This window comes from Bombus vosnesenskii, unplaced genomic scaffold, assembly GCF_011952255.1.
Source record: "Bombus vosnesenskii isolate JDL3184/JDL3185 unplaced genomic scaffold, Bvos_JDL3184-5_v1.1 scf7180000013266, whole genome shotgun sequence".
NCBI classification, from domain to species: Eukaryota; Metazoa; Arthropoda; class Insecta; order Hymenoptera; family Apidae; genus Bombus; species Bombus vosnesenskii.
The window spans coordinates 4,436,685-4,449,967 of record NW_022882926.1 but is presented as its reverse complement, the minus strand read 5'-3'; the positions used below and the strand labels follow the sequence as shown (position 1 = coordinate 4,449,967).

Genomic DNA, 13,283 nt, shown 5'->3' with positions numbered 1-13,283 from the left:
CCGGCAGCATAGCCGTAACACAGCGGCAACCGTGCTCGTGCTTGTAGCCCCCAAAGGGGCTCGTATTAGGCGCGTGTCAAAGGGTGAAAATTTACGAGGTGAGTAGCAGCCGCGAAAAGGCCGATTGATAGTCGCCTACCAACCTACCAACCACCATCGTCTACGTGTACGTACCGCCTTGAAATAATTCCGACGAGTTTACGCTATGGTGGAACATGCTTACCCAGCCTGTTAGCGTGTCTGATTTTGTCAGGGGGATAGATGGATATCGTTTGTCTGTCGATAATCTATCGATGGATTTTCCGCTGATGACGATGCCGTGATGTACCATATCGCGAGATTAAATAATTAAGTAACGACCACGTCGATGAGATAGATGGGGACTCGGCTTCACTTTCCAGCTCCGCTATTTGACGCGTTGATCGGTTTTATTCGTACGTAAACATTATCGATTGAATCGAAACATTATCGGAATTCGTAGTTACGATCATACTATGTATATTGGACAAATACATGATTATCAGAGAAGAATTTGCGTTGCTATCTTGTTAGGTAGCGACTACTTTTGGATTTACGTCGAACAGCAATTTAGTATTTTCCGCAGGCAAGCAGGCGAGAAGTATAGAGAGAAGAGATTTTCCTCGTATTTCCTGGATTGATTTATTCGAGCGGATTATGCGATTAGACAAGAGAGGGTCGTATGATTGACACCGCGACCAGAGTGCAATGAGATAAACTTGTTTCTGACCGAGCCAGGAGAATTTGTGGCCAATTGATCGATGGGAAAACGAGAATTTGCAGTTTCGCACGTGGAAGATGCTTATATCTATATCTATCGGTATCCTATTTCCTATTTCGATCAAGACATATTAAGGAAAAGTAACTTCTACGATTGTAGTAAAAGCTTGTACAAGTTACTATAAATGAAATTAAGGCACGCGAGAGAATATCGCTGTGAACAAGTATACATGAACATCTTGACGTGTTAAAAAAAGAAAGGAAGGGGTAGAAAAATAAAAGGGAAGAAAAGAAAAAGACGCTTCTCCGAGACGAGAGACTGAATTTTCCTACTTCTGACGTTGAGTGCGCCCTGGCAGTGTTATCCAATTATTCTAAGTTGTTAAGGCGAGTTAGGGCGCTTAAGGGACTAAATTAAGACATTCCGCGCGACAAATCTCCCAAGAATCTCAATTAACTTCTCCTAGAGGGTGCCGGTACTTTAATTAACTGTTTAATTTCGTTTAATTTGCATTCACAGTTGCATAACCTACCGGACGAGATGGCTGGTCCGCGATATATTTCTTCTTCGAAGTAAATCGATTAACTATGATCCATATACTTATATATATACAATACATCTGCCGATATTTCATTCCGTACTATACCGGATTTTTCAGAAACGTGATACTAAGGCAGAAGTTTCAGTACGAAAGTTACAATGCTGTAACAAGTGTTGAACGACGAGCCAAACGTTTTGAAGCTCCTTGAATAGGAACACCGTGTAGGAGACGTCGAAGAAACCGTTCACGGTTCGTGTCTGGACCGCACGGTATTGGTTTCTGACGAGCGTAATGGGCTAATTTGAATTGCAGCGACTCTTACGCACACGTGATCGCGCAAAATCGGCCGCGTACACATAGACAGAAGCGCGAAACACGCGGAAATATGGACGAACGGAGGGCTGGCTAGGTATTTGTGTCGCGAGCCTCTTATACGTGTCTGCAACCACTTTCCTGAAAACAAAGCCGAGCGAATTCATAATCCGCTAATTTGTTCAAGATTTTTTGCTCGAGTGGCGGCGCTTGCTTTGTCACAAATCCACCGTCGATGTCGGAGCGCGTGGGGCTCGCGTTCAAGCCGCTTTGAAGTACTAATCAGTATCGACCTGCGCCTACAGGCCGCACCCCTTATCCGTGCTTCCACCATCGCCAACCGCCCACCTACTCCCGCTCCTCCGCGCTCTCCTCGGCTAGTCCAGAGTTCCTCTCTTTTTTCCTATCGTTCCTCGACTTTCCGCCAGAAACCATTCTGTCAGAGGCGTGACAAATCAACGCGAGAATTCTCTTCTTTCTCTACGATTCTCATAGATGTACCGTATTCGTGATCGCTTTTGCGACAGGGACTAATAATGACTCTAACATCTCTCAATGGAAAGTTCCCTGTCCATAAAATAATGGTCAACGATTACAATCGGGAATCCTTCGAACAGAAACGGCCTAAGAACCTACACATTTTCCCAGTGCCTTGGATGAAAGGGGTACACAGGAACAATGGAGGACCGATTGCGGCACGTTTTGCGGAATGGTCCTCGGAGATGTGTTACCAGGACGATATCAAGCATGAGAGAAAGGATGTGGCAGGGGCAGAAGGGGGTGGGCCGAAAGAAAGTAGGAGAAAGATGTAAAAAGGGGAAGAAACGAGGGAAGGAAGAATCGAGGCGCCGTGCCGCACGAAAGCGCACAAGATCGCTGTGGGTGGAAACGAGCACGCAGCGTGGAGGGAATAAACGAAGAACAACGTTGTCGCGTGGCCGTGTGTGAGGGTGCAATAGAGAAGGAGAGGGAGTGAGAGTGAGCGAGAGAGTATGGGAGCAAGAAAAGGAGTGGACCGACGGGAGTGTGCAAGGAGACTTCTCAGGCGTTGATAGGCAATCTAGTTGATTGCCAACTTCAAACGAACCGAAAAAAGCGGAGCGAGAGGAGAGACAAGCTCCTGTACAAGCCACTGGAAAGGCAAAGCCTCGACACGAACCGGCGCGAATCTCGGAATTTTTAGACAACACGATCCGCACAGTTCCTGCATTCCGACCCTCTTTCCTTCCTACTACCGATTAACGCTGTGCCAAGCGAATCGATCATACGCCATTTACCATCCTGGAATACTTTTCGCCTCATACTATCGTTCATTTACTGCTTAATCTAGGAAATATAATATTATAAACTTCTTACCTATTTCTACGTATGCTACACGCATACAAAATATACTCGAGTAACAAATATTCTTTGTATATTTTTCATTATTTTTGTAAAGCGTACAGTATACAACATCCAGCCTCTTTGGCTCGAATTTTCGTGCTCGAGAATCCATTATGCCCAAGGAACAAAAGATTCTTAATCGACGACCGAGCCAAACGGCCTTAGAGGGCTGTTCCACGTGACAGATCCTGCGAAATTGTTAACGTCACGACGCGTAATCGATCTCACAGCGATCGATATAATTATTATCGAGAACAAATCGAGCGGTTGGCTGGTCTGTGCTCTCGTCTTTAAGTCTGCCCAAGATTTAAGACAAAAAGGAACGAATGAAGTGCGCCAAATAAATGCTGTACTGTAAGACGAGGTGCTAGAGTGACGTTTGAATGGAAGGGCAGATCCTTTGTGCTGCTCCGGGAACCCGACACCCGAAAATCGTTCTCAAAAATTCGTTATACGGATAAAATCTACACGCTATTCGAGACACCATATTATTGCTGTAATAACAGTTTTAAAAAAAACTTTTTCCGCCTTTTATCGAATGATTTCGATACTATATCAGGGTTTTAAATAATTTCTATTAGCAATCATTGCCTGCTACTTAAGGAACTGAATTAATTTAGAATGATTTAATGTCAATTACTTGACGACTAAAAATCTTTTAAACAAATGAACGTCGATAGTTTTTATAATTTTCTTCTCTGACTATTCTATAAACAGGTAGTCCAAAGGATAGCGACTGTAATAATTAAGAGAGAAAAATTCTCAAGTAAATGAAACGAAGGGTTAGTCCGCGCAGGTTGAGAACAGTTTGTCGGAGTGCGGCCATTTTTACGTTTTGTCGAGGTTCTTTGTGTTTTGGTGAGACATTGCAGGTCTGCCCAACACTCAACTCATTATACCACTAATTATTCATAACGTTGGGGATTATTCTGACAAAAATATTCAATTCCCACAGTGCACTCACCCCAGTGCTACCCTCTTTCTTTGCCTTATTCTTTCTGTCCGACTCATCTGACGCTAATCTCTCGAAGAACAGCCAGCAATTTTTTTTTTGCTGTTCCGAACTCACCGTGTTTCGTGTTTGTGTAAATCTCGATTCGGGGAATTGGCACTCGATTTCTTCGAGTGTAGTTACTCGATATCTTGTGGCAGCTGGTCAAGCAAGGTCCAATTGTTTGTACATAAATCGACGAATTGATTTCACGAGGCGTGAAGCTGTCGGTCAGCTGACGAGATCTCATCGGTTTCCCCAAAACTGGGCGAAAACTCGCAACACAGTAGAGTTTGCACGTGGATATATAAGAAAGTTGCGCGTCAATTTTCGGTAACACGATCTTGAGTGGCTCTCTATCAAGTGATAGCCGTAAGTGGCACGTTAAGTGCTCGTTTCACGGTGGGACGACGATACGCCTATTAATTTACTTCAACGTTCGTGACACGCGAGGGTCGTGGGTTCATCCTTGTCTAAAGATTGAAACGCAATCCCGATGATTGCCGATCAATGCTTTATTACGATGTATCGATGCTTGTGGGCGAATGAATCGTCGTATCGCGCTTGATGAACGCGTTACAACGTTCGTTAACTGCAGCAGAATCAATGGCTAGGTTCGAGGCTGCGTTTTAATTGGTTTCTCGGTTCTTTCTTGTTCCTTGGCCGCCGCTTAGGGCAGTGTAAGGAGCAACGTGTTAAAAGGAAGTACGGCTTGTATAGGCAGCGTAGCAAACGCGTTCCCGTCCTTTCGTTTTAAAAGTTCAGGTTACTATTATTGTAAAATTCGCGTCTAGGTGCGAGAGAGCAGCTAACAACGCGGCACCGCCGAGACGCGAACCTTGTTTCGTTGAACGGCATCCGTTTCTATGGATTGCCTCGCCAAGATGTAGGTCTTAACGAATGTGTTAAGACTGAACGAAGTGGTTGCTTGTTACTCGGCCACAATACGCGCACGGTTTGTGTAAAATTAATTATCAATTCTTCGCCGGCCCCCCTTCTCCTCCTCGCGCCAAATGAAAGAAACAGTTAGAGGCTCCATTCGTGGAATAAATGGTACGGTTATAATTGTCGAAGCACAATGGGCCACGCCTCGCGAGCGGAACGATCTGACGGAAACAATGTCATCTTAATCGTCATCTATAAAAAACGGGGCGAGTTTTAATGATAATGACGCATTACGCTCGCCACGCGGCAGAACGTCATTCGTCCAAGTTCGTTGGAAATAAGCAATGAGAAATTCGCGACAGGACCGTTTTCCTGTGAAAGGGCTACAGTTTCTTTCAAAAGGAACGTTAATAACGTAACGCAGCACCTTCGGTATTAACGATGCAATTTTATGTCAATAAAACTGTCGGGTAACGAACAAATTTATGAATTAAGGTAAGAATACGATAATCATGCCTCTAAATCATTATTCAGCAATTTCCAACGCTTTGAACTGCACCGATAAGACGAAAGACTTAATGATAATTGTAATAATTGTAATAATTTGTAATAATTGTAATTATAGCAATCTTTTCAACTAATACTTGTCGTTATAAACAAGCATATTCACAAATCTTCATTCACGCCAAATTTGCGGTCATTGATGCACCTGGTGTGCAATAAACAATCTCTCAACTGAAATCAAACCTAATTAGCTTTACTAATTGAATATGTATATCTACTGTTGAACGCATTCTGAGTCGATGTCTATGAAAGAAATGATACGAAGGATCAACTCACCATGGGGTGGCGTGTGCTGAGTCGGACTATGCTGATGATGGTTCGTGGTAACTGCGGTACCCGGAAGTACGTGCTGCGCGTGTGCACCCGGATGCACGTTGACACCGGCCGGTGAAGCCGGAAGTTGTCCCGGCTGATGTACCTGATGATGCGGTACGTGGTGTGCAGGGTGGGGGTGGGGCGGCGGCAGGAAGGCAGCCGCGACGGCCGCCTGCGCATTCAGATAGGCCATCCGCGAGGCCGTGAGGTTGCCCAGATTCCCAAGATTCCCCAGATTGCCCAGATGATTCGTCAAGCTAGGCATGTAGTCCCATAACTTGTGATGAGGCGCCGTAGGCGCGTAAGAAACAGCGGAGACGCCGGCCGGCGGTGATCCTTGAGGTGAACCGCGATCGGTACCGCTTCCGTTTCCGGTACCATTCAGCCCCAGCAGCTCCTGGATCGCAAACGGCGATCGCTGCGGCATTTTTGTGTCTTTGTTGATTATTCTAACGGCTCAAAACGACATTCTTCTCTCACGACTTATCGTTAATGCTATACGTTTTGATCCTTTGCTTGTTCTCCCCGTCAATGGAGCATCTTCGGTTGAACTCGTTGAAACAACAAGTTTGGAGGAGATCGTTGTTCGTTTCGCCTGCGCTGCTACTCGACTATTCCACGCTACAAGTTTGAACAGTTTGTCGTTGCTCTTTCGTCTCGAGGTAACGTCTCGATTGCTAGGAACTTTGTTTATAAGCGATTCTGCTGTTGGAGACTCTCGAACGGAAAGGCTGAATTCGTTGGGCTTTGTCGTAACCGTACACGATGATTACAGAGGATTAAAAATCGCAGACTGATTCATTTGTATAGTCAAAGAAACGAATAGAAAAGAACGAAGCTATTATCGTTGCTAGGCCTTGACATAACGCTTGCTCGAGATCCGACGGTTTGCGGCGAGCAGTCGCATAGTTTTCAATAGCTTTAGCAACTCGGAAATCACTAGGAGTTTATTCTTATTATAGGCTTGCTACGAAGCGATTACTAATTGAGCAGTTCAGTTGATATCGCGAAATATAAGAGGTATTCGTTCGTACGAAAATGAAGAAACCGACTGATGGACCTGTCAGCGGCCCTAAGTGTTCTCATAAATCTCCATCATTGAAAATGTGTCCAAAAGTAATATTCGTCGATCGTGGAGAATGATTACAGTGCTTAGTGTAACGTGTTTTCAACTTATCTTCGTTGTAAAGGTAGAAGCCAGCGATCCGTCGAGCGAAGCAACTCCGGACAGCTTGCAGCGAGCGACGGCAACTTGAGCGGCGACTCGAGAAACAACTCGGTTCCTGTTTTCGGTGCAACCGTATTATCCCGTGTTTCGTTTCACACTTTAACACATCTACTGTCTAGAAACTACGCGTTTAACCTCACACTTTCGTCTAGTCTCTTCGTTGAATGGTGGTTTCGTTGTGATCAGGTACGGATTCCTGCGTTCATCGCTCTTCGAGTACCGACCGGTAGACTTGTTCGCTAAACTGAACTCGTTCGAAAACAATTAGAACCTTATCTTCGTTCAGAAATTCTATTCAAGCTCCAGATAGCACGTGATGGGCTTATTCATCGTTTCTTGCCACCGAACAAAACTCTGGTTGGACCTTAGCGATGCGCATGGAAATTCGTGGAACCGCTTTCTTTCATTCTCCTCGTGTGGGGATTGAATTTCAAGGACAACAGAGTCTTCCTCGCCTCTGCTAAATCCTTTACTGAACTGGAAAGGCACTCGTGCATTGAAACTCTTCCGCCGGTACCTCATACAAGACGAATCGGACGATAATCGAGGAATCACGAGTAACGTCCGGCGACCGATTTCGATTCCTTTTCCATACTCTTCGTTAGCTTCTTACACCGTAGATACTCCCGCCACTTCGAGCTCTTCTCTCGCTTCCTTGTGTCCGTTTAAAAATTGCGCACTGAAAAAGAACCGTCGGATTCACCGGAGCCAGTTCACTGACAGCACCACCGCGGCTACTCAAGATCGGGCCAGTACTAAACTATGTGGATTCGCGTGCCGAGTTTCAACCGATGACTGTGCTTGATGGCTGGATCTCCTTGCGTTGCTGGTCCCTCGAAACTCGATCCGAACGAATCAAATTACGCGTCAGATAAGAGAAGCAACGTGTTTACTCTCGGAGTAGCCCTGATACGTTAACGTCTGACTGTCGTCGTGGCGCAACCGTGTCGTCGTCGCGGCGATGGGCAACTGAGCTGCCGAGCAGCACAGGGTTGCTCGACTGCGCGGCAGCCAACGAAGAAGGGAAACCCCTGGGGGCGGCTGTGCGCCGTATACGCACCCACACATATACCCTTTCGCGGAGGGTGGCGTTTACCCGACCCACACACCCCCTCCGACACTTCTGGCCCCCTCTACCCTTCTCGTTCTCTCTGCGTTCCTCCTTTTTGCTCTCTCTCTCGCGTGAACGATCCCTTCCCCTTCGTCACCGCCTGCCTCCCTTTCTGCTCGATGCATATACAACCCCACTCTCAGCCCTTCTTTTCAGCACTCGTCGACCCCTTGCAACAAAGGCGCCTCCGCTACTTTACGCGCCGACAGTGGCCGTCTCGCATCGCGGATTGGTCGGTTTTTTGAGACGGCCAGCCGGGTAGACATAGCCCTAGTTACCAACGAGAAGGTGGGGTCTACCGATGTCAACGCCTCAACCGGCTACGCCTACGACAGACCGGTTTACCACAGCGAAAAGAACTTGATCTGGAGTTTCGAACTTAACTCGCAAAGATATCCCGCTTCTTCCTAGCTCTCGCGAACATTCAACCCGTGATGCTCAACGTTTTGCTGCCTAGACAAATGAACGCGACGGCCGTGACATAAAGTTTGTACACTTTATTACGGAAAGGCAATTGGCTGATCAGTATCGGGTTTAATGAAATTTTATTACGCGCAACTCGAATGCGAAAGATTCGTGTTTATAATTGTCAGGTAGAGTAGAACCGGAGCAGAATTTTTGATCGAGGCATTCGAATCTGCTGCCGTTTGGTATATCGATTAATCTATATCGCGTACGATGCTTTGTTGGAAACTAAATACGATCTTCCACTTGTATATTACTTCTGTCGATCGATAGCGGAACGAAAAGGATATCATGATAATCAAAATATGGTCGTACATGCAATTGGAAAGCTCTTGGAGCAGGTTTCAACATCCAACGTTGCCCAAGTTGAAGTAAAGATCCGCTGAGAAAAATTGTGGCACAGTGAAACTGGCTTTCGCTTAGAACCTTTATTAACGAAGGGGGTGTGGTCTAAGAACGGGCCAATCAGAAAGCACCACTTTCAACCCTCATTGGCCAGAACGTAAATCGATTTATCACTCAACCCGTCCATAGTAGACAGGGGAAACACGCCCTTAAGGCCGTCCGACTTAAGGTCTATTCTCCTCGGATGCCTTTCGCGACTCTCAACACCGCCAATTCCACTTGAGAAGGATGGTGGTGGTGCTGGTGGCGTTGAAGGTGGTGGTGGACGGTGAGGCGGGGTGGTGCGTCCGTAAGAACACAGAAAGGGTGTGGAAACTCATGATCTTCGGCGGTGAGTTTCCCGATAGTGTCGGAGGGAATTTTTTCGAAAGACTACCGAGCCCCGTGGTCGGATCCACGCTCGAAATTGAGCTATTTTTCGGAAACGAGGCTTTTCTTTCGCTTCTTGTCTTCTTCCTCTACCTACGCTCCGATCTATCCATCTCCAGGTTTTTTTTTCTTCGTCGTAAACACGTTACGCTATTTTATTTTTGTACTATTGGTTCTTTAGGTTTCTCATCTTATTATATAATGAAATTTAAAAAATATCCTAAGTAGAGAGAATGTGCAATACCTAAATTTATACGATGCTTCCACGAAACAAAGGTTTTCACGTTTTCTTACCTGCGGTTTAGGTCTAATTTTTTAATGGAAATCTTCAATGAAGTATCGTCCTAACATGTAAATTTGTTAACTAGCAACTTCATTATACCAACATAAGCTACACTAAATAATTAAATAAATCGCTAAGTACATAATGCAACGGAGGAAGATTAAATAAGTAGAAAGACTGAATGAAAAATACAAGAAAAGTCAGAAACTTTGCGAGAAAATTGATATCACTCGCATTTTAAGATGAAAAACCCCACGCGAACATTTATACTCGTCTAACGTTTGTCAGCGATAGCTCCAAAGCAGCATAATACCGATGCTGAGATGGTCTTTTTATCGGCGAAAAACTCGCTCATCTTCTTGCAGTGCGAGAAGCAAAAGGCTGAGAAAGAAAGAGAAGGTTTTTGTGCACGATGCTTTGTTTCAGTAAAATATCTCCGAGTTCTTGCGTTCATCTCTTCAGCTAAGGAGAAGTATAAGAACAGTCTCTTCGTTTCCAGTCTCATTTGTTTGTTCCTTATATTAACAGATTATTGTTCACTTTCAGCAGTGCTATTTTGTGGAACAAATTTCCGTGCAAAATATACGATGGTCAATTTTCGAATAACAGAGTTTTGATATCAATATCGTATTGTAAAATGTAATCTTAATTTCGACTTATTTCAATCAGCTTGTTCTCTTCCATATAGGAAAATGACTTGTTCGTAAGAGAATCGTAAAGATAGATTGCACGCATAAAACTACGTACAAAATGCTCGTAGTGATTTGTAACTTCCTTAGCGACTCGTGATTTCGTGTTCCACGATCGTGTAACCCGCATCATCGTTCACTCAAACGGCATCATCCAACGGGTTAAATAGCGCGAGGCTCAAGAAGCCTGTGGATTCCGCAAATTGCAATTACTCCGTGTTACCAGCGGAATTTCGTAAGATTTGAAAAAAATGCTTGGATTTAAGTGTGGTGAGCTAGCGTAGTAGGAAAAGGGGGTCCCCGTTTGCTGCGCTCTTCAATGACTGTACAGATCAAGTACTTGCTTGCTTCTTAACTTAACGGATTATTGTACTTCTAAATTCAGTGCATTGTACTAGTCGTGGTCGTGTAAGGGTGTGCATACGTATCATCCATACGTGGAAGCGTAAATATCTTCATCGGATCAGATCGCGACACTCTTCACGGGTTTAAGCCTCCTTCAACAGGATTCCAGGCGTGGTAACCGGGCACACACGCATCCACGCCCTGATCGTACTTTTTTTTTTTTTGAATACGAGCGATTTTTTTATTCCCTTCAGGGCGTAGATTAAGTTGGTGAAATGTCGTTATAATTTGCAATATTTACACGATGGTTGGAATAACCAAAAACACGAGGTTACGAACCTCGTGGTAAGGCTGGTCGAACATCGTTGCACTTGGCTCGTTTGAAATTTGCAAATTTTGAGGTTGCCGCTCATTAATGCTCGCGAACTTGGCAAAAATATTCCGCGAAGATCGTTCGAGCGAATACAGGGTGTTACGCGAGACGTAATTGATCTTCGAAATGTATAATAAAGCAAGCAACAAATGGAATGTATTTTAAAACAATCGTAACGCAAGAAGGAAGAGGCAAAAACGAGCAGACACGATGAAACAAAAAGAAGGAAATATCGTTGTGCAAGCACGTATATCGCAAATTGATTAAATTCCTTTTGTTAGCGAGTTAACGGGCGTTTATTTCGCGGCTCGCGCTATTTACAATTAGTCGATGCACTATGCAGCGATCCTAGTTCCGGATAACTAGACCTCAAACCACTCTCGTTCCCGTAACGTGTGTGTGTTCCGCGCAGGAACAAGGCTGCCTCAACTCACGCTCTGTTAATTTATCTAATTACGATAGTAGTCGAGATCATTTATCCCCGCACGAGAGGAAATTTGAGACGAGCGCCGCCGGGAAATATGAAATTAGTCGCAATGCTTTAGGAACCTCGAAATTTCGTGATATTACGATGTAACTGTAGCTCGAAAGCTCCCATTTCGTTGCGTTGATCACGAACGTGCCGAACGCTGCCGGCCGGTTTTACGAGATAGTAAAAATCTTTAAGAGACACTTTTCCGGTTTACGGTAAATGTATTTTGAATTCATTCTTTATTTTATTTCACCTTTTCAGCTATTTTATTCCGCATAGAAGAGATCGATGTTTAAGTAAGCATTACGTTTGTCAATGACAATAGGATGAGTACGAATCGACGATTATTTATCTAAAACTTGTAGCGACGATACCGGTTACGATACTTTCTAGAAGTTGAATAGCACGATGTTCGAACAATACCATGATCCGCCGTTCGAAGAGCGCGTAACGTAGCCTCAGTGAGTCCGATCGATGCATAATGCCGGTAAATTAATTTCTGAAACCCGGTTTCCTCGAAGAGGCCCACTTCTAACATCGGCAAACGGCGACCGTGCCCTTCGTCGGCCGCGTTTCCTACCTGCAAACTCGAACGAAAGGATCTCATTGCTCCGGCAATCCTCTTTTCCCGAACATTTTCGCCGAGTCCTGCAAAATTGTTAATCCGAAGCTTTTCCAATTACACAGCTCGTCCTCGTTTTCTGCCGCTCCTTCAAACCATCCACCTCTCTTCCTTCGTGCCCCCGTTGATGCTCCTCTCCGTCCCTCCTCCCACTCACTCTCTTTCGGCTCTTTGTAAGCGAAAATACTCAATTCGGATGTTAAATTCAATTACAGCATTCCTGATTAATCCTAAGTATCCTTTTCCGAAGGAAAGACGACTGCTATCCAATCTCTCTCTCTCTCTCTCTCTCTCTTTTCGCGAACGTCTTCGAACGAGCTAGATCTCTTTCGGCTTAGCCCGTCCTTAAGTTGAATAACTGTTGCGAACGATATGACGCCATTAAAATCTGCTGATCCTGATCCTACGGCGGTGGACTCGGGACCTACACGTCGCTCAAGATTATCACCGCTGGATAGAAATTATCGTGTCTCTCGCGAGGAGACTGCTTGCCATTGGTAATTGTACGTTAAACGTAAAAGAAGATCGGAGTGTTAAGTAGTTAATGACAAATAACGCAAATGTCGTGAAGTTTGTTGCGCGTAAACCGAAGAATTAACGTATCTTCTCTCGCGTAACGGTGGTGGAAGGAAATATTTAGCAGGTATGGAATCAAGATTATTTATAAGTTAACGCATTCTAAATCTGTGTTACTTGTAAACACGTAAGATGTCTATTCACAACGTGTTCCGAATACAAACTACCCTTATCAGACAGTAAATTGCACCTTTTCTCAAAAAATTCACACATTGATTCTTTTATATCGTTGATTCTTACACATTTCTTCCGACAACTTATTAACGGTTAGCAATGTTTCGTGGTATTCCGAGAGGACGAACGTGGACCACCCAGGGCTCGTCAGAAAGACGACAAGATAATTTCTGCCTCTCAAAAAAGTCAGCCAGTCATCGCCTGTAACTGGTAGTCCTTCTCTTAATCTTCGTTCCATGAGCCTTTAAGTATCCACGGCCACTCGAGTTTCTCACAATGCTCTGACCGGCGCCGTGGTATCTCATTCTGGTTCTCTGGATAGATGCGTTGCATTAAATGCGTCTAAATGACGCGCGGAAGTGCATTCTCCTTTGTGAAACGAGAAACAAGGTGATCCGACAAGAGGCGCAGCAAGAAGACGTATCCGCTTACTTCTGTCTA

General features: G+C 44.8%; 1 protein-coding gene across 4 annotated transcripts in view; it reads right to left on the bottom strand.

The window, feature by feature from the left end:
* LOC117243534 (visual system homeobox 2-like) overlaps nt 1-7,980 on the bottom strand; it is a 50,613-nt gene extending 42,633 nt beyond the window's left edge. For 3 of the 4 annotated variants that reach the window (XM_033511112.1, XM_033511114.1, XM_033511113.1), the window contains exon 1: nt 5,692-7,980. In XM_033511112.1, coding sequence (XP_033367003.1) covers nt 5,692-6,157 — 466 coding nt within the window. In that variant the 5' untranslated portion in view covers nt 6,158-7,980. The remainder of the gene's footprint in view (nt 1-5,691) is intronic. The other variant, XM_033511115.1, reaches the window with a different exon arrangement.
* Between the last annotated feature and the right edge of the window lie 5,303 nt (nt 7,981-13,283).